This window comes from Lampris incognitus, chromosome 13 (genome assembly GCF_029633865.1).
Source record: "Lampris incognitus isolate fLamInc1 chromosome 13, fLamInc1.hap2, whole genome shotgun sequence".
Classification (NCBI taxonomy): Eukaryota; Metazoa; Chordata; class Actinopteri; order Lampriformes; family Lampridae; genus Lampris; species Lampris incognitus.
The window spans coordinates 18,853,506-18,879,691 of record NC_079223.1 but is presented as its reverse complement, the minus strand read 5'-3'; the positions used below and the strand labels follow the sequence as shown (position 1 = coordinate 18,879,691).

The following is a 26,186-nucleotide window of genomic DNA, read 5'->3' as shown; positions in this document are numbered from 1 at the left end:
AACTATACTTTTTGCCGACATGTAAGTGCAGTACATTTCCACTTTTCTGTCTACCAACCTGCTCTTGGGGAGGAGAGCGGAACTCCTTGGTCTTGCGGGCGGTAAGGGCAGCCGACATGTTAAATGCCTGCATGACCTCATTGTAGCGAAAGCGCTGGTTCTCCTGCAACTCTCCCACAAAGCCATCAGAGAAAGCCACCACGGCCTCCACTCTGTGACGCACCTGGCAGTCACACAGGAATGACAGCACTTGGCAGAGCTGAAGAAAGAATGTTCATTCCTTTTATTTTTCACAGTTCACCGGAATTTGAAAAGGACAGCATGTGAAGGAGGTTTGAAACTGGAGTCAATGGAATGCATTAAATACATTATTCAGGTTCACCTCAAGTTTGACAGCTTCTGGAAGCTTCATCTGAAGAAGTCCTTGTTTTGGAGAGCCCTTTTTCTTGTTTCCACAGTCTTTCCACTTTTTTTCATGTTCAACATCACTATCCTCCTCTAATTCCTCCTCTTTCTCCTCACCGATTTCAGTGTCTCCAGAGAAGACCACAGGCTCTATCAGGTTTAGCACTTTCCCCAGGTCCTCTTCCTCAAATACCCCCATTACAAGTAAATTGTAGAACAGTCGGATCAATGGAACCAGCAAAAGTTCCGCGCTGCCCCCCTCAAGATCCCTCATACCTTGTCCTACAGCTAACACTGCAGCAGTCAGCATTTCGACAGTAAGGTTCTTCAGTACATTCAGGGGTAGTTCTGGACTGTCTCTATAGGTGATCTCAACAGTGGAAAAACTACCATGATATTCACCTCCATCTCCTACCACCTGGTCATTTCGAACAAAACAAGGATAGGAAAAGAGCATCCGGGGCTTGAGGGAGGTGCTAATGCTGGGAGTGACCTGCGGACATTGACAATCCCCACTAACACCATCATTGGCAGCGCTGGGGAAGAGAGTGATAGCCCTGGTATGGTCTGTCATAGGGACGATGTACTCCTGATTCATCATGAGTCGTGCAGTGGTGTGAGCGCTGAGATAAACCTGGTGAGAGATGGGAATATTCACTCAAAGCCTGAACACAGGCCGCACTAGCAGCAGCACAATCAGCACTTTGAAACTCCAAATGTTTAAACTTATCAGTTTTTGTTTTTTTCCCTCAAATAAGACACAAAGAAGAGACCCAAGAGAAAAACTTTGATTCTAAAACTCCACTACCTGAGTGAGCAACTCATAGAATGCAGAGCGGAGTTTGCCAGGGAGGCGGGGATTCTGGATGGTAAAGAGGAGCTGTGATTGGTCCACATAACTGTTGAGGGTGTGGCACACCCTGTTGTTGCCAAGAGCACACAGGGAGCAGTAAAGAAGAAGGGTATGGTGGTGAAAGGTCAAGAGGTCATCGAGTTCAGACAGCTCCAAGATGTCAACACACCTGAAAAACGCAAGGCTATTAATGTGTCATAAATTCATCACATTTGGTGTTGCCTGCCAAAATGATCACACTTTCGGACCTTGTTTTAATATCCTTACCCTCATCCTCAATTTCCTGCCTCTAAAACTAAAAGATAACCAACAAGCCAACCCCAGATGTTTTCAAAAATGTACAGCACATAATTTTCTACGGCTAATTCCTGAGATTTTTGTTTATTTGTTTGTTTTCTCTGACCTGTTTTCATCAGGTATGTGGATAGTCATGACCTGCAAGGACTCAGAGCACTGGACCATCCAGCCATGGTGGTCATCTGGCCGGGTTGCTGATACCTTTAGTGCACGGTCAGGCACTCGGGTCCACATGACTGGGTGGAGCCGCTGAACCTGCAACCTGGAGGGGCACTGGGGAGTGGCATTCCTCCTCTGACTATGGAACAAACCTGCTGAAAGTGGCAACACATTCTGGACAGAGAGGAAGACAGCCAAACATTTAAAATGAGCCATCACTACGCGTCTAACTACAGGCGTAACTTATGGGGGGGTCAGGGGGGACATGTCCCCTTCAATATTTAGAAGAGGTGAATTTGTCCCCCCCAAAAAATATATCATGAATGATAATGTTAACTCCCTTGCCAAAAAAAGGTAAAATAACAACACAGACAGTCGAACTACTTAAAATGTCATTCATACTTGTTTTCCAACGATTTCATACACCCCTATGCTTGGACCATACCATTTTAACCTTGCCACTGGGATTGCCGACCTCATTGCTGTCTTGCAGTTGCTCCTGACAACCAGGAGACCGGAGCATGAATGATCGTGTAAGCAAGTGTAAGTAACGTAGCTAGCCAGCTTGCTTGTCTCGCCCAGTACACCACCCTTTCTTACCTTTGGGGTTTCTGAGTTAGATTTTCTTACGTATTTCCGGATGAATTATAGCCTTATCTAGTTTATAACTTGTGTTTGGGGTTATCAGTTCAGACCCCCTCACGAACTAGCTAGCTAGCTAGCTAGCTAGCGCTTGCTAACAGTAGCCCCTAGACGTTTATGTTAGCTCACATGAACTTGAACTGATAATTTCGGGCATATGAGATAACATAATAGGTACATCTACAAACCAATTTGTGCCAAGGGTATCGTATTAGTTCAAATGCATCTACTACTTTCATTCACAGAGTCAACATCAGCAAGAAGAAAGTAACAGAAGATATCCGATAGGCTAGCCTATCTGAAAGTTGTTTTTCTTTTACATAAATAAGACATTTCCACAATAAATTGATGTAGAAAAAGAGCAAATTGGTGCATACAAATTCATCAGAATGCAGGAAATTAAATGTGTGATGCTCAAATTTTCCAGGAGGAGGACCCCCTGACCCCCCTAATGTTCAAGTAAAACTTACTCCACTGTGTCTAACTAACTAACTAACTAACTAACGTAGCGCCTATGATTATAAACTCAAGTTTCCCTTTCTCTGCTTCGTGACGTTTTTATTTGTTTGTTTTGGTATTTTTCTTCATGCTTTCAAATTTAACTTCACAACTAAGTTTGTGCAACAATCCTCTTCCACAAACTAATGTAACCATGCACAGTGACATTTTTTGGTTGTATTTCACATGTTGTCACTGGTGCCAAAATTATTTATGGTTATGACACACATATAGATGAAAGAAGCAGTGAGAAAGAACAAGTAGTGGATAAAATGGTAATATAATTTAAGGAAAGTAAAAATAGGAAAAGCAAGGTCACCTTAACACGGCCCAGCTCAAATTGAAACATGTTGCTTGTTGTTGGCTTGACAAAGACAGCAGGGAACAGCTTGGTGCTGGCCTCCACCTGTTTATTGCACAACAGCTAATATTGTAATTGAGAAATCCAGTACAACTGGAAATGCATTTTCTCCATGATTAGTTTGAGTAAATATATTTTCAAGCACAATAGGAGGGAAAAAAAACAGAGTTTGATATTTGTATACTCTGGTATAAACTTGGCGATAGAAAGAAAACATCATTAGAAGAGAAACAAATCAAAATGTGGGTATCTACTTGGTAGAAGGTAGCCATCTCCACTCCGCTGGAGGTAAAGGTCAGCAGGCCTGTTGCCGTGTCTACCAAACAGCCCATCTCCAGCCCTGCACTCCTTCGGCTTTGTGCCAAGCCTGTGGCCTCTCCAGCACACACCATGTAGCAGTTGCAGCGTTTCACACTGAAGAATTGCATGGGCATATGTTATAGCTAACCATCTGTTAAAGCATGAATGCTGCATCAAAGAACTGAAGAAAAACTGAATCACTTTTTGTACCATCTGGTATTGGGGTTCTTCGATACCTGATGTTCATAAAAAATATTTGTACTTTAAAAAAAATTTAAGGTTGTTAGCTACATAATTGTTATGAAAAAAAATACTTAGGAACTGGTTTAAAAAGAGTCAAAAACTGCTGTAATTGTGACCTGACTGTTCACTAACCTCTCCTGGACCTTGCCACTGTCATCTCCAATGGTCACAGTCACAGTGCGGGCTTTATCAGGGTCAAAGGTCAAGTCATACTGGTGGAAGTCGGATGTCACCCAGCCGACCCACACGTTGGACGGCTCCTGGCCTGGAAGCACCTTCACTGAATAATAATGCTAAAAATTGAGAGTTGTTTGTCATTTGTTGTCACTGTTCAGCATCAACATTTTCCATTTACAATGTGAGAAAAACTAGGGAAATTTTTTGCCCCTCTTGTCAGAATATCCAAGTGAAAATACTTTACAAAAAATTCAGTGTTCAGATATAAATTCACAAAATTAATTTTCTCTTAGTCATTATTTTTGTGTCCTGGAATACTCTGTGGTTGAGAGAAATTAAAGTCCTTACTATGGAGCTTTGAACAAGATTATCGTAGTTATCCTTGTCAACAAGAACTTCTTCTACTAGACGAGCAGAGGAGTTGCTCTTTACTAACTCAGGTTTGGTTCTCTTCAGCATGAACCTGACAAAATGCATGTACACACACACACACACACACACACACACACACACAGACACACAACGAAAGCTTTAGTGCAGCGATTTTTTTTGTTGCTTAGTTTGTATATATATATGTGTGTGTGTGTGTGTGTTTAGTTTGGATATATGTGTTCTAGTTTGGATATATGTTTAGTTTCGATATATGTGTTCTAGTTTGGATATATGTGTTCTTAGTCTGGATACATGCGTTCTTAGTTTGGATATATGTGTTCTTAGTTTGGAAATATGTGTTCTTAGTTTAGATATGCATTCTTAGTTTGGATATATGTGTTCTTAGTTTATATATTCTATGTGTTCTAGTTTGGCTATATGTGTTTAGTTTTGATTGTTCTTAGTTTGGATATATGTGTTCTAGTTTGGATATATGTGTTCTTAGTTTGGATATATATGTGTTTATTTAGTTTGGATATGTGTTCTAGTTTGGCTATATGTGTTCTTGTAGTTTTTGGATATGTGTTTTTGTCTTTGTGTTACACTACTGTGGGCTGGGGGAAATTACATTCTGTTTGATCTCATGTACGCAAGTACATGAAATGAAATGACAAAGTGTTCCTCATTCCCGATACTCTTTAATAGGTGTGTCACCATTTCGATTCTAAATCAAATTTCGATCAAACTGAGCTTTCGATTTCAAACTTCAAAATTAAAAAGTAGGATCAGCAATTCTCCCAGTATTTTTTTTCTCCACTCCCACCTACTTGTGTGCGTCTGGCACATGCAGAAAAAAACAAAACTTCAAAGATGACAGTGTAGTTTACCAGCAGCCTGCTGCTGCACTTCGAGACGCCATGGCCACTGCCAGATTTGGAGATGATGGAGAAACAACAGAACTGGAAAATCCTCCTGCTTCCCCGAAGTCACCGGTGTGGCAACATTTTACCTTCCCCGTGAGTTATGTCAACAATGAACGCATCGTTTACAGAAAAGTTACAGTTTGTAAGCTATGCGACACTCAGGTACCATACGCCACCTCGGACAGTACGACAAATATGTCGACTGGTGAAATAAGTTATTGTTATTACATTTTAAATAAAGTATTTAAATATAACCACATGGCCTTAGTGTGGTATATTCCAAAAAAAAAATTATGGCGGTTATATCACACTTGATACCATGTAATAGAAAAGGTCTGTTGAGTGGAGTGTCTGAGTTTTACAAGGAGGTGCAGAGAACGTGGGTAGAGTTTGTGAAATGTATGCAGTATAAATGTAAGCATGTAAGCAGGTGTGGGAACAACCAGTATTTCTAAATCCAAAAATTACAGTTGACGGAAACAATTTATAACAGGGTGACTTGGGGAGCGGGATTTAGAAAGATAAGGGATCTAGTATATGAGTATGTACCAGGGTTTATGAGGGCACAGGTAGTGGTAGATGAAGTGAGGGGAAGGGGTGATAAAATGAGGTTGGGAACAGCGAAGAGGATGATGGGAAAGATCAAGGGGGGGATGCCGAGAGATGGGTCAGTATGACTGAGAGAGAGGCTGTGTTGGATGAGGAAGGAGAGATAGAAATGTATGTGGGAGAAGGAGAGCGAGTCTGATGAGTGTGAAAATGAGAATGATGTATAGATATTTAAGAGGGAAAGAACTGAGAAGACCGGCCGTGGAGAAAGTGTGGGTGAGGGTTAGGAAAGAGATGGATGTAGGGAGGATATGGAGGAATCTGAGAGTGAAGTGAAGCAGTGTTGAATGTGAGAATTTCTGACTTTTTATTAAGGCACAATAGGGTGTTCAATAATCTAATAATTAGTAAGTTTGATGTGAATGTGAAGAAAGAATGTGATGTGTGTGGTGTGGGAGTGGAAACATTTATGCATGAGTTTGTTGAATGTTGTGAGCTGGAGGAATACATGTTGAAAATCAAAGAATTAATAGGTAGATGTTGGAGAGGTGGGTCTGGAGAGAATTGTGGCTGTTTGGGGTGACTTGCATATTGAAAGGATGTAATGTTAATTTATTGAATTATGTTTTAAGCCATGTAAGGTTTGCTGTCAAGCTAAGGAGGAACATGGCCCATTATCAAAAGAGGAAAGCCGAGTTGTGGAATATTTTTAAAAGTATAATGAAAAGAGATGTAAATATGTTGTATAGTTATGTAGTTATGTTAGTGAAGATGAGTTTATTAGAGGATTTGTGGAGGGAAGCACGTTTATTGTGATTGGGGAAGGAGGGAGGGCGATGTTGGATTTTGGTTAAATAGTGTAGTGTGTATTTTTTTGTTTGATTTCTTTGATTCGGTGTGTGTGTGTGTGGGGGGGGGGTCTGCAGGCTGGAAGCCATGCCAAAGCCTACGCGTTACCTCACTATTTTCTGTCTTGTCTACCTGTGTTTTAATTTTTAATTCTTATCCTCTGTGATTCTGTAGAATTTGATGGGTTTGTGAAATATTTTATTTCCTTGTTGGTTTAAAATATGTATGATGTATTTTGATTGTTTTTCTATAAAATAAAAGAGAAAAAAAGATACCATGTAGCCTATCTTTTTAAGGAAGAATTTAAAAATCTAAATGACAATTGTCAGGGCATAAAACCAATGATCTGTTGAGCTTTACAAATCAAGACTTGGCAGTCTAACAATGGTATGGCCGTCAGTGCTGACAAAAAATTTTAAATCGAATCGTGACCTTACAATTGAAATTCAAATCGAACCACAGATTTGGAGAATCATGACACCCCTAATCCTTACACTCTTTACTGCAACTTTTTCTCAGATAACTGCTTCATTTCAACCTTACCGTTGTTTGATTCTGGATGTTTTGTCATGGCTGTGGTCCTTGTGGTTGAGCTCATCTCTAGAACCAGCAAAGCCATGAGCTGACTTCATCAGAACCTCAAAGTCAGAGTCTATGTCACAGTCCTCCAGCTCTCTCCTGACTGAGATGATCATTGGAATTATTAACAAGAGGACTCCATACTCAAGGGGGTTTAAGAGTCAAAGTTCAACAAGGTCATAACAGAAAGTCAGTAGCCTGAATAAATGGCCAAAAAAGCTAAAAAACTTGTCTGTTTACAAGTCAACACAACTTACCCCTTAAAATACCTTTGAATTTAAGATCGTTATGCCAGAATATGCAATCTGGGCTGCAATCTTAAAATTAATCAACAGTCCTTTCTCTCTTACATTGTAAAAATGTTGGAACCATCCTTAGCAGAAGAGCTCCCTGTGTGGCCTTCTCAAATAGCAGTGTTAGAAATAATAATAATAAACTTAATTTATATCGCACCTTTCTAAACAGCATTACAAGGTGCCCTACACAGCAGGATAAAGTAATGCACATAGTCAAGATAAAACAACAAAATACCTTACAAATATAGGACATAATGCCAGATCCACTCCACAGAACAAGGTAAAACATGGTCAGGATAAAGTCATAAGAGCATAATTAAAATGAAGAGAATTAGAGCTGATAAAACAAGGATTATGATGAAACAATTAAAATAATGTGATTAAGGAAAATATAAAAATATAAATAATTAAAAATGTAAAATTATAAAAGTATAAGATATAGACAATATAAAAAAGAATAATAAAATAAATAACAAATATCAAGCCATTTAACATGTGAGGTAATGCTAGTATAACCTGAGGTGGTCGCCGGTACAGCACCCCCTGCAGGGCTGGTCAGGACTGCAGCACACTCAATGGACATGCTAAGGCGGTAAAAGCCCATCTCATTGCCTCCACCCTGGTATGAGATTTTCCTCTGAGTGACCCTCAGGCCAAATGAGGTGTCAGCCATCCCACTGACCCTTGTGACCTTGATGGACGACAATAGTATCACAGGTAATGTTAGACTTGCAGTATGAGAAGAATAGTACAATCAGTCATACATACATTCATTCATTCTCTGTCTATACCAGCTTAATCTAATTCAGGGTTGTATGAAGCTGGAGCTTGGACCAAAGAGCAGTGGGCTGAAGAAAGGAAGATATCCTGGAACGTTTGCTAATACTTCACATCACCCACACAAGCAATCATTAACCCACCATCACACCTATGGGTAATTAAGAGTACAATACTTTTTTTGATTAAAAAAAAAAATCCTCTCAATTCTTGCCAAACACTGCAAAACAATCAATGATCAAGAGTTCCAAGTCATCCTATGAACTTGTACATACTGACCACAAAGTTGTGATCTCCAGGCAGTATGGTGCTAAACTGAGGCTGTCTCCAGCTCATCCACAAAGGTGGTTCTCGGGCCATGTTGACAGCAAAGGGTTCATAGCCTTCCTGGAAGCCGAACAAAGTGAAGAACTGCAGGGAGCTGACCTGACGGCCCAGGTTCAGCCTCCCTGTCTGATTCACGTCAAGACTGACCACAGGGAGCAGACCTGGGAGAGATGAAGAGACAGAGGAAGAAAAAATAGGATGGATTTTAGAATTAGTCCGGGCTCAGTCTTTTGAAAGGAGATGAGAAAAATAATGCACGAATGAATTAATAAAGTGATTCATTTATTTGGATAGGTTTTTTTTTTTGGATTCCCCCCCCCTTTTTTTTCCGCCCGAATTGTATCCAGCCAATTACCCTACTCTTCCGAGCCATCCCGGTCGCTGCCTCACCCTCTCTGCCAATCCGGGGAGGGCTGCAGACTACCACATGCCTTCTCCAATACATGTGGAGACACCAGCCGCTTCTTTTCACCTGATTGTGAGGAGTTTCGACAGGGGGACACAGCACGTGGGTGGATTACGCTATTCCGCCCAGTTCCCCCTCCCCCCTGGACAGACACCCCGACTGACCAGAAGGGGCGCTAGTGCAGCGACAAGGACACATACCCACATCCGGCTTCCCACCTGCAGACACGGCCAGTTGTGTCTGAAGGGATGCCCGACCAAGCCGGAGGTAACAGAGGGATTCGAACCGGCAATCCCCGTGTTGGTAGGCAAAGGAATAGACTGCTATGTTACCTGGATGCCCTACTTGGACAGTTTTTGACTCTTAATTTGAACACAGGGATCAATTTATTTGTTCAAGAGGAGGGTAAACTGCATGCATCATTGCAAGATAAACGTCAGAGTCTCAATGTATCTTTAACAGATGGATTCATTGAATTGTTTGTCTAATTCATTGTTTCAAAGTTCCAGACCATCTCTGATATCAAAGTCCTTGGCAGCCAGCTCTGATCCTCTAGCGTTGAGTAGCAACTCGCCATTGAGCGTAACCATCATAGTGTATTCAGCCATGTCCACACAACAGCCCACCACATCACCTCTCTGCCAGGGGCGCCCAAGGGGCTCACCGCCCCGATGGTACAACTGGGCCTAAAAGTGAGGCAGGTAAAGAGCAACATGGAGAGAGAGAGCGAGAGAGAGAGAGAACAAGACAGAAAACAGAACATTGACAGAAACCAAGAAAAAGAATGACAAGTTTGAAGACAGTATTTCTACATTAGTTCCTTGGTTTGATTTTGTCCATAATAGTACTATTTGAACTTATAAAGAGCAGTTACATCTCACCTTAGATCCATCAAAGACAAATGCCTGGTCATCCAAGCCCAGCTCTCTATCTGGACTGAGGCCTGGCCGTGCCCAGCCCACTCTCATGCTTCCCGCTGTCACTACTTCAAACTCAAAATACCACTTCCCACAGGTAACAGCATACGATTTATCAACCCGAAACACTCGAAACTTCTCAGCGGAGATCAAACATGGGTCTGGCAGTGTGGCTGCAATTCCAGATCAAGGATAGGTTTGAAAATAAAAAATAAAAAAAGGAATAAACAAAACAAAAATAAACTTGGAGGGTATCTGAATGCTTTGAAATTTTATCTGTATGATGAAATCCTTATTACATAGACTAAATAGACTGATTGAATCCACGTCTTTGTTTACGAAGATTGAAATTCTTATTACATAGACTAAATAGACTGATTGAATCCATGTTTTTGCTTACTGAAGATTATCGCTACACATTTACAAAAAATGGAATGCATCGTTTAATTCATGAAATAGTAATAAACATAGAGCTGCAACTTCATTGACAAACATTCATTATTACATGTTACATTCCACTAATACAGGTGAAATGAAACTTTAAGCATAGCTAAAGGGAGTGAATGGACTCCAGTACATACTCTTTTCCTGGTCAAGGGGCTCTAGGCTATAGCCATAAGAAAGCAAGGTACAGACAGCTTCTCTGACACCCTCCCTTCCCAGTCTCCTGTTCTTCTCATCAAGAAGGCTGTAAGGTACCAGATGAGGACTCCGCTTGGCCTTCACATCCTGATATGAGATAGAAATAGAAATGGCTGACATGTCTACTGGAGTTAAGTATGAATTATTTAGGGGGTTCCAGAGCAAGGTGTTGCAAAGTGGACTCAATGTGTTTAATTAGGAGACTACACAGACTCAACTATAGCCTGCATACATTTCTCTATGCTCCTTCCATTCAATTCTGCTCATTATCTCTGTATTTTCTTAAAACACTTGCTAAGGTAAAAAAAAAAGAAGTGTGTTCTTTCTGTATCTTTATAGGGAAACAGACATTAGTGGCACCTTAAATGCATCAACACAGTATTTTCAGTTTGATAGTTCAATAGAATCCCTGTCAGTGCCATTCAAATGACACACATAATGTAAGAAATGTATACCTGTTGAACACCATAGGTCCATCCCTGCCTGATGCGTTCCCTTGCCCAGATTTTGTGGTCATTCTCAGCCAGCTGGTCTACCACAGCCTCCAAGGATGGGCTCATAACTACTTGGCTCAGGTCTACGGGTGCAGGCCTATAGCCACTAGGCAGCTCATACCTTAGAGAGGCAGTGGAGGACAGGTGTGATTGCTTCCAGTTTAGATCTTGTATTGTGTGATCCTATATTTTCAACCTTTGTTAATAATTTTAAATATATATGAGACTTAATTTTTCTATAACAATACTCAGAACAGGACTAAGCAAGGGTTCATGGCAAGGATGAAATTTACTTTTGTCTTAAATATGACTGGAATGTTACCTACTTGGTGGAAAGCCTCATATAACTCACTCCTTTATCAGCACGGTCATCAGCTAATCTTATGTGGAAACCAAGAGCAAGGAGAGTCCTTCATGGAAAAAAAAAAAAGTTTGTGTAAAGCCCACTAGCACTGATGTACAGGACCACAATATCAATAATGCTAAACATAGTCCGCGGTGGTGTAGCGGTCTAAGCATCGGCTTTGTGTCGATGCAGTTGCCCACTGGGGACAGGGGTTCGCGCCCCAGTCTCGTCAGATCCGACTATGGCCGGACTCAATGAAGCAGCGACAATTGGCAACGCTGTCTTCGGGAGGGGGGCGGAGTTGGCTTGTGTTCGTCACATGAATGCGTCTCTGTGTGTGTCGGAAAAAACAGTGGTTCGGCCTGGATTCACCTTGTCACGAAAGTGGCAAGGCGTCTCCTTCGAGACTGACGGCCAGAGAGATGCAGTTGGCAAACGCATGCAGGACGAGGGTGGGTGTTGGAACTAAAATAGGGATCGATTGGCCACTAAATTGGGAGAAAAAGGGAAAAATCAGAAATAAATTTACAAAAAAAAAAAAAAAGCTAAACAGTCCCCATATAAGCTTTCACACTGATTGAGCCAAGCTGATTTCCCATAAAGGACACTTTTAAAAGGGGGTGAGGATAGGATGGTGTTCAAATGGATTAATTTAGATTAACAACTATTAAAATCATCAAAATAAAATCAGTCAACCAGATTCATCTTAATTATCTCAAGCATTTCACTCTTTTCCTCTTGCAGTGAGTTTCTGTTTTATCGACAGTTTTTAAAAAGATCTACATAAATAAAATTGATGTGATCATTGTTTTTTAAGGCTGCATTATTTAGTATTTTTGCAGTTAACAATGACCCAAATAACTCCCCTTAATGTGAAAGGATTGCATGTTCCACCAATCCCACTGAGAAGCAATGTCCCAGTCTTCAGAGTTTCTTTACTTTCAGTTCACTGTTTAGTTTTGCTGGCCGAACAAAATGCACCTCCCTCTTTAGTAGTTGAGTCACTCCTTCTCTCACCAATCACCCCCTTCCCATAAAGCCATGAATAAGCCACTCTGAACTCAAAAGTTCAGAACATTATGGCTGCCTGCTCAGCACAAAATGGCTGAGAGTCAAACAGTGACTGGTGAAGAGATGTATTCATAGTATTAAGTACAACAACACAGTAAAAACTGTGGTGTTTGTTAACTATTTTGCTAGGTATAATACCTCCTCGCTAGACATGTTAGGCTATCGTGCTTGCTGCCTACCGTCTCCTCAAGCACTATCCATCTGAAAAAATGGATAGTGAGTATGCTGTTTATTACAGTTTGGCCACCGTAAAGACAGGGAGGGGGGGCTGAGGAGTGCATGCTGTGAGTGTTTCTTCTAGTGTTTCTGTAGCAGAATCATCTACTCTTTATGTCTGTGAATGTTCTCATTCATCCAGGTCATGGTTATCCAAAGGAGTTGAATCAAGTGCAACTGGACTGGTATATATCCGTGAAGACGTTTCGACTCTCATCCATTAGGCTTCCTCAGTTCGTGCCTTTCTGACTAGACCAAGCTAGTGTGACTGGCTGGTGATGAGACTCAGTATTTATCCTCTAGGAGTCGTTGTCAGAGCTATTGATCTGCGTGGCTCTTTGTGATCAGATGTTTACCAACGCCCATCGCTAACAGAGCCAAAGATATGCGTGGCTCTTTTGTGTACCAATGTTATGGCCGCGCCTGTCATTATCGGAGCTATTGATATGCGGGGCTCTCCTGGGCTCCGATGTCCAGCTGCGCCCGTCGCGGAAGGAGGAAGCCTCTTGGATGAGAGGCAAAACGTCTTCACGGATATATACCAGTCCAGCTGCACTTGATTCAACTCCTTTGGACATCTACTCTTTAGTGATCAGAAATCACTTAATGTATCTTTAAATCACAACCAAAAAGTTTAGTAATTGAGTGATGGAGCTGATGGCGCTCACCTGAGAGTGTCCTGTGCCATTTGGGTGTTCTGGTTCCTCTCCTGTTCAGGCAGCTTGGAGAACTCCACAAGACATGGATCCTGCCTCTTACCCTCATCTTTCACCTGTAAATGAAAGCCCCCGACATCTTTTTAAACTGTCTACAGGGCTAAACAAATCCAACTGTGGCAGCTTTACTCACATTAAATTACGGTTTTTGTAGAATTGAACAGTAATGTACTGATTTATCAGTTATTCATATTAGTGTGTTTAAAACAGGTTACTTGTTCTTAGCACTTATTGTATTCACTCATTTAAAAAAAAACAAGAAACTCTTTCTTGCACTTTTACTTTAGCAGCGGTTTTGCTCTTAGATGCTTGTTTAGATGCACTTATGACCTCTGTTGACTAGTAGTTCTCCTGATTTCCTACGTTAAATGCACTTATTGTACGTCGCTTTGCATAAAAGCGTCGGCTAAATGGCTGTAATGTAATGTGTGGTCGAACTCAGTTTGGCAGGCAAAACAGGAGAAAGCTGTGGCCCTTCTGTGCAAATATGAGCTGGACAATCAATTGTGTTGATTGTCCCACAGAAAAATGTGTATAATGGGGAAGCAGCATGTGTCAAGTTAGCTCATCGGATAAGACTAGATAAAAGATGCACCGAATTAATTCTTCATTGTCAGTGCTCTAGTGTCTAATCCTACTGAACTGATACACAGTGTTATTCATGTTTCTCACAGTTCCGTGTGTCCAACCCTGATCAATCTTGTCCATCACCCAGAGTTCATGTAAATTCTCTGCCAGTCTCTCTCGTATATGCTCCAGCTGTAGAGGTAACACCACCTATAGAAGTATCATGAGTGAACAAATGGTGATTAAACTTTCCAAGTAAAAAATTATAATAGGGAATTTGGTTTGCATTAAAGTTAAAGGTTAGATGCGATGCAAATATGAATAATTTTAAATAATCTGAATTCAGTAATTAACTTGTAAATTAGCAATACTTTTTGTGTGAAAATAAAAATCCTTTAGCTGCGATGATGACAATGAAGATGCTTTTTATATCCCGATAAGGAAATTTTTTTAGCTTGACCCCCTCCACACTGAGATCAGAGTCATAAAAAGGAGTTGGATAGGGTACAGTTTCCTGGCTAAAGTACATGTGAGCAGAGAAGAACTCTCCGACTCCTGGACTTGGAGGATCTGTAACAGCATGTGCCGTTCTGTACCTTATTGATGTCTATCGGCGTGGGAGTGAAGGTAACCGGACTGAGGGGTACAGAGGGACCAGCGACCTCCTGTTTGCCATTTCCATGGTCTTGGGTGAACCTCTGACATGGCTCCACCTTCAATTTAGCCCTAGGGAGCACAGCCTCACAACATGGAGCAAAACCTGGCGGGGGCAGGAAGCGGAATTCTCCGTGTCTCCCTCCAAAGAGGAAACGAACCCTAGGTTCCAGAAACAAGACCATGGAAGAAGTTCAGATGGTACTATGGAAAATGTGAGCCTATGAACAGGATTATAAATGACAAATGCATACATTAGCTGCCCCATCACAGTCTGATGTTTTGTATACCCATCATGTGATTTAAAGGGAAACAATCAGACATAATATTGAGCAGTCCTCTGTGTCTCTCTGCAATGCCACCAAAATATGTATAAAAGGACATCCGGGTGGTGTGGGGGTCTATTCAATTGCCAACCAGCACGGGAATCACTGGTTCTGATCCCTATGTTACCTCCGGCTTGGTCGGGTATCCCTACAGACACAATTGGCTGTGTCTGCGGATGGGAAACCGGATGTGGGTATGTGTCCTGGTCACTGCACTAGTGCCTCCTCTGGTCGGTTGGGGCACCTGTTCGGGGGGGAGGGGGAACTGAGGGGAATAATTTGATCCTCCAACGCACTACGTCCCCCTGGTGAAACCCCTCACTGTCAGGTAACAAGAAGCGGCTGGCGACTCCACATGTATCGGAGGAGGCATGTGGTAGTCTGCAGCCTTCCCCAGATTGGCAGAGGGGGCGGAGCAGTGACCGGGACAGCTAGGGAAGAGTGGGGTAATTGGCTAAGTACAATTGGGGGGGGAAAATATGCATAAAAGTGTACACCAGTGATGTTACTGGTGGACAATCCATAAATATATAAACTACACTGACTTCCTGGTTTGTAGCTACCTTCGGTGGACAACAATGAAGAAGGCTACATTGTCTATGAAAATGTGAGTAACAATACTACATACAGCTGCTGTACCACCAGGGGGCCCCAGGGCACATACGTCCATTGGGCCCCCCCGCCCCGCCCCGTCAGACAGGCTATGAAAACAATACTAAACATTGTTAAATGTAAAACTAATGCAAATACCCAGCATGGTAGTCGACGCTATGCCAATCTGCATGGGACTCAGATGGTGACTACAAAATACAACACAATTTTGAATCACAAAACAAACAAGAGATGAGAATAGCAGCTCACAGCATCGCCCCTGACCTTTGGGAGCCCCTCGTGGCCCGGGGCCCCAGGGCACTCGCCCGACATGCCCGGTCCGTAATCCAGACTTGCATGCAGAACAGCAGTTCCGACAGTCATCCTGGCTGACATTCATTCCCTTGGACACTGATTTTTTTCTTTTTTCTTTCTTTTTTTTTTTAGTTTGCATATGTGTTAGTATGTGTGTTCTTGAAGTTCTTGTAGTTTTTGGATATGTGTTTTTGTCTTTGTGTTGCACTGCTGTGGGCTGGGGGCAACAATATTCCTGATTCCTGAAGATGTCTCACCTACATATCTACAATGTGCACTACCTCTTTTTAAACCAGATGTACAATACAAATGTACAACTGTAAATACACATACAACTGCTGTATAGTGGTTACAAATTATTACTGTTATTGTTATAATTATAACATAAGTATACCTTATAGTATGTAATTATATAATAGATAAATATATAGTATATACTTTTAGTATGTATGATAATATAATTATATATTATATAAGAATACGCTATAAAGTTATACTATTAGTATATAATATTTAAGCAATATAATATATTATATAAACATAATTACTTATTCAACCGTAACAAAATTCTGTATAGCAGTGACATACCTGTTGTGCACACATACTTACCTCCAATATCCTATTTATTATTCCAATTATTTCTTCTGTTTTTCTTTTGTTTTCTTTTTTGTGAGTGATATATGCAAGTACTAGAAGCTGCTGTAAACCAGAGTGAAATTCCTTGTATGCGTAAGCGCACTTGACCAATAAAGTTGATTCTGATACATAATATGGCTGATGTGATTGTACAGCATATTAAAACTGATGAGACACTACACAGTTGTGTGGGATATATCATCACCACTAACCTGATTCCAGCGGAGAAGCTGACCACTGGGTAAATGAGTCCTTCTGTGTTGAAGTTTTCCAGCATACCCTGGACAGGCAGACCATTGACCCGGAAGGAGATGGAGGGAGTAGTGAGGTCGAGGCAGCAGCTAACCACATCATTCTCTCTCAGTAGGTGAGGGAAGGGAGAGCTGACCCTTCTACCCACGCAGCCTGAAGTTCAAGAGGAGACTGTCAACCTTCACATATCCAAATGAATCAGTTGCTTTATATCAATAAACACTATCAGTGATGAAATTCAGTGGTGACTACTGTATTATAAAATTTTAATTCTGTTTCTGTGTGAGTATAAAATGAGATGCTACTGTACTTCAGAAAATTTTAATTAAGGAGATAATCGATCTTACTAGCAAGTCATTTATGAAGCTAAATCCTATGCACAGATTTCTACTATTTGGTATTCAATGTTCTCCTCACAAACAGAGGTTGAATCTTAGCTCAGGTCTTTCTTCACTCAGCCAGTTCCAAAATATTTCAAACTGCAGCCCCACAAATTGCTATGCTTGTATATCCTCACCTGACCAGAGCTGAAGCCCATCAAAGCCATAGGAGGAGAGGTCATCTCCCACACCGTTGGCCCCCCAGCCTTCTCCCCCCGTAGGCCAGGGCCAGTAGCCCTCAGTGCAAGCCCAGCCAACATGCAGATGGGTGGGCTCAGCTGTAAGGAAAGGCTCAATGCTATCCACCGCCAGCTCATAGTACCATCTCCGGTGCTGGGATGAATCCTCCCCCATAGCAAGGAAGATATTAGGCCTCATGCTTTGGATTGGATGTGGAGGGTTGATTAGGGAGTACAGGAGTCAAGTGGGATAAAGCAAAGTGGGAGACGAGATGCTGATTATTTCTCCTTATCTTTGCCTGTGTTGATGATAGCTGTCTCAGAATGAAAAAAAAGATTCACCTGACTTCTTGTCATCGTTTACTATTTATACCAAAATGGCATTCTTCTATGGAGGATTTGCTCACAATTAAAAGTAGAAGTCCAAATAGAGAATTAAAAGAAAGAAATTAAACAATTATTATTTTACTACACTACTAGGAATCATCAGGCCATAATTAAATGTTTTAAAATGTAAAATTATAATTTAAAATTGTAAAAAGTGACACTGAAAAAAGTGAAATTTAAAATGCAAAAGCTTAAATGGAAATGCTCAAACTGAAAGCTTAAATTGTAAAGATTAAATTGAAAATGGAAATGGAAATAAGAAAATGGAAACAATTATGAAACTGAAAATGGGAAAGAGAAAAGCTTAAATGGAAATGCTTAAATTGAAAGTTCAAATGGAAAAAAATTAAATCGATCTTTTTTTTTTTGCATTTGCCCTTTACTATTTGGCATTTTGAATTTTATCTGTTCCATTTTGGCAATTGGCATTTATCATTTGACATTTTCATATTCAGTTTACATTTTAAATTTGCTTTTTCTTTTTAACATTTAATTATGGCCTGATTCCTAGTGGTGGGGTAAAATAATAACCTATTTATTTTTCTATTTAATGACAGGAACAGCAGGACCTCCATCATACTGGGACATTCAGGTGATTAAATTCCATATGCAGAAGTCAAAGTAAAGTTAAGGGGGGGGGGGCTCTGACTAGACTCCAGCAAAAATCCCAAAGTATATTCTTTACACAGCAGACACAATAACATTTCCAGAGATAATTCTGGGTAAAAACAGTTACAAAAGGCTGAGGAAGTATGCAGATGAGAAGAAAAGGAAGCAACTGCTGGATGCAAAGGATTCGGCTGGCACAGTTTCTGGATGCTGAATGGCCAGTTACTAGACGGGATCACTGGCTTTGACCCAAGACACCTATGAATGCAGTGAAGTCATCATGACAGAAGTGGGGAGAAACTGAGGGGTTGGAAAAGGAGGATGAAAGCAGTTGGAACTGGGGTGGGGTGATGGAAAAAGCTTCAAGGAACAAAGAGGTTAGGAAATGCAGTCTCTGGCACCTGAAGGCAAGGATGATAGCACCGACAAGATGAAAGAAGGGGAGGAGGAAGGAAGAGGTATAGATGAAAAAATAAAGTGACAGTGGGAAAAAGAATGAAGTTTGATAAACTAATGAGGGATTTAGCAGAACAAGTGGTAAAGGGGAAAGAGTGAGAGAGGAAGCTGGGAAGGGTAAAAGCTGAAAAAAAAAGATTGGTCAGCTCTATAAAATGAGAAGCGAAACAATGAAAAATAAAGTAGGCTTGATGGGGAAAGGGGGGAAAAAAGAGTCCTGATGGATGGAAAGAAAGAAATTTGCATTGGAAAGATTTCAATGGAGGAAAGGAGGACAATGATTTAAAAAAGGCTGAAAATGGAAAAAGAAAAAAACAACAAAACAAGACAAAAAAGGACGTACAAAGGAAGAAATAATTGGAGTTGATCCACATGATTGAGGAGGCAAAGAGGAGGAAAAGAGAAAATAAAGTGAAGTTATTCAACAAAAGATTGATCAAGCTAGTTGGGAAGTTTTTACAGCAAACAACAAAATGGAAAAAAAAAGCTAATGAATAATTAGAAAATGAAGTAACATAGTTCAGTAATCCAGTACATACCTGGTGACCTGGTTGACAAGGCGTGTCTGAAGCAGCAGGTCTCTCTCCGGCAGCAGGTTGTCACAAATGAAGTTTTGGTTAGAGCGCACCGCCTTGCCATGGCATACACATAGAGAGCATAACACCTCCAGCACCTGGGACAAAACCAATCAGCAAATACAAGGAGAGCATGTAAAGTCAACACGGAGGAGCTTATCGAACCAAGAGCCTCTCACTGCAAGGCCACAGTGCTTTATATGATGAATCCACAGAGGAGGACTGATGAAAAAACACTTTTGTTGGCCCACATGGTACCTAACATCTGTAACAGCATAATATCAGCACGGTGGCCCAGCGGTTAACACTATTGCCTCGCAGTAAGCAGCTCCTGGGTTCGAACCCCAGGCCATCCCAGGTCCTTTCTGTGTGGAGTTTGCATGTTCTCCCCGTGTCTGCATGTGTTTCTACCGGGTGCTCCTGTTTCCTCCCACCATCAAAAGAGACGTATGTTGGGGTTAATAGTCCTGTCTGTGCCCCTTACCAAGGCATGGCAAAAAGAACTGGAGTTGGTCCCTGGGCACTGCACTGCAGCTGCCCACTGCCCCTAGCTACACGGCTAGGATGGGTTAAATGAAGAGGATGAATTTCCCCACGGGGATTAATAAAGTATATCTTCTTCATCAGCAATGCATCATTTCCATGTAAGTCATTGGGGTTTATATGAGAAATCCACTGTAAAAAGTATAATTTGTGATGCAGATTAAACTAGAATCCATGTTGGTTTTAAAGAAGTTACATGTGTTGTGATACTTGGGAATTTGCATGGAAAAGACAGGGGTTTTTATGCTATTGCAAATAAAGAAATCTTGACAAAAAAATAATTGCTCAATTCCCTCCCAGTACAGATATGAGCGCTTCTTCACTCTTAGCAGCCACAAGGACAAGCATATACAAAAAACCTTGCATACAGTACCTTGGGATTGCGTCCATGCTGATCCAGAAGAGAGATGATGGATTTGATGTGCCCCTCTTTGATGAAATTGAGTGCTTCAGGACTTTCTATAAGTACACAGTGTAAAACCTCCAAGATACCTGCAAATGGCAGGTGACTCCAATTGTTAAACACAGTAAAGCATTGAGAATATCAAAAATGTTTTATTTTGCTATGATTTGGGGATTATTCAGAGTGAGATAGCATTACCAATAATAGTGTCAATAGTGTAAGACATTTACATCACTCGCTCTGCAATAAGTGATGCCATACTATACACAAACTAAAGCATTTTGTATCCAATTAATGTAGTAGAGCTCAAGATTGTTAGTCATTTGTGTGTTCCAAAATTCAAAATCAGAGCATTGACTGTGAAATATGAAAGGACCACAAATCGAACAAACCTGAGGAGGCCTCCAGCTTGTCTAACCTGCTTATCATCCAGTCCACAGAGCTCGAGAACTGGGCACAATTCTGTCGGTTCCCCCTGATCAGAGCAGCTGGAAGGAACCAGAGGAAAACACATTGTTTATGTTCTGAGTCACATTATATAATCTGTATCAGCCATTACAAATGATGATCAAAAAAGATGAACATACAATCTCTTTTTTTTTCTGGAGATTTCTGCTTAGTGCATGTAGACAGGCAATTTTAGGGTGACGAAAGAGAAGAAGACATGCAAAGGTCCTTAGCCAAACTTGATCCTCATACATTCTGATGAGACCTGAGTCTATGTGGTATTTGCTTAGTTGGTGTCTGGTTGGTCACCCCCGGTTTTTGACTTTTGCTAATCCTTACCCAGAAGTTCATAGAAAGAGTTGAGAATGTTTCCCCACTCCTCTCCTGCTTCCTTCCCAGCAGCCCCAGCAAAATTAGAGCCACTTTTGTACAGGTGTAGACGATCGATACAGTCGAGAACCATGCCTATCACTCCCTGGGAGGGATAAATAGATAAATAAATCAACTAATATATAAAAACAGAATACATTTTATATTTGTTCATTCATTCATTTATTTATACATCCATCAATTATATTTACCTCCTCTTGAAATAGCTTCTGTCTATTCTTTAGGGCTCTCATGCTGCTCTGCCTGGCCTCATGGCTCAATCCTTGCCCAGGAGACTGAAAGTAGCTTATCAGGTCCTGCAGACTACATCCTTCTCTCTCCATTTTCAGATGTACTGAATGGGTGTTTCCTTGTTGGCTAAGACCATCCAGTTTCCTGAAGAAGAAAAAGAACATGCAGTTGGGGAGGGGGGGGTTTGTTAATGAATCATTAGATGTATTTCTCTAACTACATTTGCGTTGCAAGTCTTCTAAATCATGTGACTGTTAATGAAAAAGCTTAGCCTGAGGTCAGGATTTGATAATTAGCACAAGACCCTCCCTGCTACAAACTGCTATGGAAGTCAAGGAACCATGTTCTGGGTTAGAGTAGCCTGGGTTGTTGGAGGTCAGGTGGGCGCACGCTAGAAGACTTCAACAAATTGATTGACGATTTTGAAAACACAGAACAAATGACAGGTTTCATGGCTGTTTAGTCACTCGGTCCTGTGTTCAAACTACACAACTGAGCTAAGAAAGCATACTGTATAACAAACTTAACAAACATATCCTGGTGATTCATGACAACTAGTCTCAGAAATTTGTAAGATGGAACATGGCACCAATCAAAAGAAGGCAGGTGGCTAGACTCAGTAAAATAAATAAACAAGTGGTATATTTTAACATTTTAAATCTCAGGATTGTCAATCCTGTCTGTCTCCCTTCTTGGAATAAACTTATGAACTTCACATAAAGACTTGCTCTAGTCTAGACCTGTGCATATCTTGGGTGTGTGTATGTAGGTTTTCATTCAAGCCCAACATCACACCGGCTGATTTCACTGATTAGTCCTCTCCTGTTTGGTGAAGGTGTGTTTAATAGTTAAATCAGCTGGAGTAGTTTTGGGTTGAAATAAAACCTACATACACACGGCCCTCCATGGCACATAACTGAGTATCTCTGCTCCAGTGTGCACTCAGCCTTAATGTGTCCTTCAGTACCTGATGAAGTGATTGAAGAGGAGAACAGCGCTGCGGATGAGTCTAGCAGCATGTGATTCCTCCCTCTGAGAGCGAGATAAGGTCAGCCCATCGTCCATGTGACCCTCAATGTGCAAAACAGCCTGGAGACACCATCAATATAGCATCTTAATAAAATGCAAATTGTTTTCTGCTTATTATTCTTTGATTGTTTATCATATCAGGATTTAGTACATTTACCATGTCCTCAAAAAAAAAAAATCATGGAGTGAACCAGCCAGACTCTTGGCAGATAAACAATAACCCTCTAACATTAATTCGTTTGGCCTTCTTTAATGCTTACCTTGCACTGAACCCCTCCCTTCCGGGCACATTTAACATCTGTGGCTTGGTAGGTGAGCCACAGGCTGGAATCTACATGTTGAACATAACAAACAGAGTCTCCATATTTGATCTCTGGTGTTCCCATGCCATCCACATCCTTCTTGGGACCAGAGTCAAGCTTCTCCTGCAGTGGAGGAAAAATTTACAACTACTATCGCATAAAACAAACAAAAACAGCAAAAATAAATAAATAAAACAAAAACTTGTAAAAACCCTACTGTTAGAATGAACACATTTTATTCAATGCTGTCAAAACTGTTTGTGACACCCAACAAATGTGTAATTGAGCATTTGCTAGCAATATATGCTGTTTGAGCTGACTATATCTTATGTTACCCTACTACACTTTGAGTGTCTTTGTAAATATTATTCTTTATCAAAAGATATACAATCTTTACTGCCAACCGGAAGTATTTATAATTTAATTTTATAATTTGCACTTGCGAGATGTACAAATGTATTACTGAGGCTTTTGTGCTAGATCATTAAAGGTCTTTCCTAGTGCCTTATAATACGATAAACCCTACTAAATACTGATGCAGTGATGTTTCCGACTGACAATTTATCTACTTTTGCCAAATTTCAGTAAAAACTAATTAAAGTAAGCACATTGAAAATATCCAGTTTTCATGGTAGTGCCAAAAACCCTGTATGGGCAGTGGGGCACAGCCACAGTGACAAGTCAAGCCAAGTCAGACTTTATTTATATAGCACATTTCATACACAAGGTAACACAATGTGCTTTACATAAAATGACAATACAATTGCAACTCAATCATAAAATGGCAAATACAGAAAATAAATATGCATATTAACAGGTGTTAGGTACAGAATATACAAATATCAAAAACACGCACGCATGCGCGCGCACACGCGCACACACACACACACAAACACACTTAGAACTTAGCTGGAGGCTGTTTTGAAAAGTAAGGTTTTAACCTGCTTTTAAATGTGTCCAGTGTGGGGGCCTCTCTCAGGTCCTCAGGCAGGGTGTTCCATCTACTTGGGCCGTAAATACAAATGCAGCTTCCCCTGCTCTAGACCTAGCACGAGGAATCATTAAAGACCATTGCCACTGGACCTGAGAGTTCTTGCTGGTTTGTACGTAATTAGCATGTCTTTTATATAGTGTGGTGCAAGGCCATTTAGCGCTTTGTATACAATAGAATTTTAAAATCGATTCTAGTTTTGACAGGGAGCCAATGCAGAGATCTAAGAACAGGTGTAATGTGTTCATACTTTTTAGTTCCAGCGAGAACACGTGCTGCCACATTTTGAATTAACTGTAGTTGGCACACAACTGATTTTGAGAGGCCGGTGAATAGTCCATTACAGTAGTCTAGTCTACTAATAATGTTATAAATACATGGATTAATTTCTCACAGTCTAATTTTGATAGAAAGCCCCTTAGTTTTGAAATGTTTTTAAGATGGTAGAAGGCTGATCTGTGAGATGATTGATGTGGCTCTTAAAATTTAGATCACCGCCTGTGATTACACCAAGATTTCTAGCTTCACTTTTGCACTCCAGAGACAGACAGCTGAGATGAACTACAATTCTCTGTCTCTGAGTCTTTGCATCAAAAATAGGTATTTCTGTCTTGTCTTTGTTCACAAGTATAAAAAATCTCTGCCATCAACAGATTAATATCATCAATACACAGAGTCAGGGAATCTATGGGCTCTAGGTCATCAGGAGATAGGGATATGTACAGTTGTGAATCATCTGCATAATTATGGCAATTCACTTTGTGTTTCTGTATAACGTGCGAGTGTGAACTTATAGAGATTAAATAGTAATGGTCCAAGAATTGAACCTTGGGGTACCCCACACATTATACCCACTTTGTCTGAGGAAAAGTCTCCAACAGACACAAAACACTGCCTGTCATGTAGGTATGTTCCAAATCAGATGAAAACCGCGGCAGAGAGGCCGACCAATTTTTCTAATCTCTCTCGCAAAATATCATGATCAGCAGTGTCGAAGGAGGCACCGAGATCCAGGAGCACAAGAACAGATAATTTTTTAGAATCCATGTTCATATGCAGATCATTCACAACTTTGATAAGTGCTATTTCTGTGTTATGGTGAGATCGAAAACCTGATAGATAAATGGCTAGAAGGTTGTTTGATATTAAACAGGTATTAACTTGAGAATAAACTGTTTTTTCAAGTATTTTGCGAATGAATGGTAAGTTGGAGTTGGGCCTGTAGTTGGCAATGGCTGTCGCATCAAGGTTGCTCTTCTTCAGAAGTGGTTTAATGACAATATTGTCTAGACTTTTGAGGTCTAGAGGGTCAAAGTGAGACATGGCGCCAGTAATATTTCTGGAGAACTGGAGGGTAGGTTCATTACTGGATCTTGAGGTACTAATGTTCTGTCTATTGCAATGATTTTGTTATTGAAGAATGCTGTGAATTGCTCACATTTTTCAGTGGACAGCATCTCTGATGGGTTTGGAGATGGTGGATTAATAAGTTGATCAATAGTAGAGAAAAGCACTACACTATTGTTAATATTTTCATTAATGATTTTAGAGAAAAAAGACTGTCTGGCCTGTTTAATTTCTTTGCTGTACTTGTTCAGTCTATCCTTGTAAATGTCATGGTGAACCTGAAGTTTAGTCTTTCTCCACTGTCGTTCTGCCTAGCGACATTCACTCTTAAGCTGCCTAACAACCACCCCATTTCTCCAAGGGTTTTTTTGTTTTTCTATCTTTTTAGTTTTGAGAGGTGCAATGTTATCAAAGATATCTCGTATTTTTGAGTTGAAGTTGTTCACAAGATCCTCAGTTTGTGATGCCATGAACGGCAAATACTCATTTACAGTTTTCTTAAAGGGTTCAATCATATTATTGTCAGTGAAACATTTTTTGATTATTCGAGTCCTCTTCTGTTGTACAGGAAAAGCAGACACATATAAAAATATACAACAGTGATCTGAAATAGCAACATCCATGACACAGGATATAGTAACATTAAGCCCTTTTGATATGACTAAGTCCAGAGTATGCCCCTTATTGTGGGTGGGTCCAGAAACATGCTGAGTGAGAGCAAATGCCTCCTGTAAGCTAATTAGGTGTCTAGCATTGGGGTCTGTTTGATTGTCAACATGAACATTAAAATCACCTGAGATGATCAAACAATCATAATCAGTGGAAACCATAGAAAGTAGCTCAGAAAATTCATGAAGAAAGCCATATTTACATTTTGGTGGCCGATAGACAGTAATTATTAAAACCGTAGCATTACAATGTATAGTAAAAGCAAGGTACTCAAAAGATGTGAATTCCCCGAGGGGGATTTCCTTGCTGCTATAGGAATCAGAGATGACAGCAGCTATTCCACTGCCTCTCTTATCAGATCTGATGGTATGGATGAATTTGAAGCCAGGAGGTGCAGATAAGACCCTCCTATTCAAATTTTGATTGACAGGCGAATGAAAACACATTCACACGGGTTCACGCTTTGGTTTGTTACCATCTGTTGGCTCAAGT

The 26,186-nt window shown here is 40.7% G+C and overlaps 1 protein-coding gene across 1 annotated transcript in view; it reads right to left on the bottom strand.

Annotated features, from left to right (window-relative positions):
* ryr2b (ryanodine receptor 2b (cardiac)) overlaps window positions 1–26,186 on the bottom strand; it is a 127,464-nt gene that overhangs the window by 89,101 nt on the left and 12,177 nt on the right. Inside the window, exons 11-40 of the mRNA XM_056292302.1 lie at window positions 22,646–22,810; window positions 22,324–22,445; window positions 21,317–21,500; window positions 21,075–21,210; window positions 20,681–20,776; window positions 20,259–20,377; window positions 19,307–19,440; window positions 17,274–17,515; window positions 16,717–16,909; window positions 14,579–14,798; window positions 14,088–14,192; window positions 13,368–13,471; window positions 11,393–11,476; window positions 11,028–11,187; window positions 10,512–10,659; window positions 9,895–10,103; window positions 9,525–9,699; window positions 8,560–8,768; window positions 7,997–8,194; window positions 7,661–7,664; window positions 7,172–7,301; window positions 4,284–4,398; window positions 3,891–4,051; window positions 3,470–3,629; window positions 3,174–3,260; window positions 1,662–1,888; window positions 1,214–1,427; window positions 824–1,039; window positions 383–775; window positions 59–259 (exon numbers count right to left, since the gene is read on the bottom strand). Coding sequence (XP_056148277.1) covers window positions 59–259; window positions 383–775; window positions 824–1,039; window positions 1,214–1,427; window positions 1,662–1,888; window positions 3,174–3,260; window positions 3,470–3,629; window positions 3,891–4,051; window positions 4,284–4,398; window positions 7,172–7,301; window positions 7,661–7,664; window positions 7,997–8,194; window positions 8,560–8,768; window positions 9,525–9,699; window positions 9,895–10,103; window positions 10,512–10,659; window positions 11,028–11,187; window positions 11,393–11,476; window positions 13,368–13,471; window positions 14,088–14,192; window positions 14,579–14,798; window positions 16,717–16,909; window positions 17,274–17,515; window positions 19,307–19,440; window positions 20,259–20,377; window positions 20,681–20,776; window positions 21,075–21,210; window positions 21,317–21,500; window positions 22,324–22,445; window positions 22,646–22,810 — 4,911 coding nt within the window. The remainder of the gene's footprint in view (window positions 1–58; window positions 260–382; window positions 776–823; window positions 1,040–1,213; window positions 1,428–1,661; window positions 1,889–3,173; window positions 3,261–3,469; window positions 3,630–3,890; window positions 4,052–4,283; window positions 4,399–7,171; window positions 7,302–7,660; window positions 7,665–7,996; window positions 8,195–8,559; window positions 8,769–9,524; window positions 9,700–9,894; window positions 10,104–10,511; window positions 10,660–11,027; window positions 11,188–11,392; window positions 11,477–13,367; window positions 13,472–14,087; window positions 14,193–14,578; window positions 14,799–16,716; window positions 16,910–17,273; window positions 17,516–19,306; window positions 19,441–20,258; window positions 20,378–20,680; window positions 20,777–21,074; window positions 21,211–21,316; window positions 21,501–22,323; window positions 22,446–22,645; window positions 22,811–26,186) is intronic.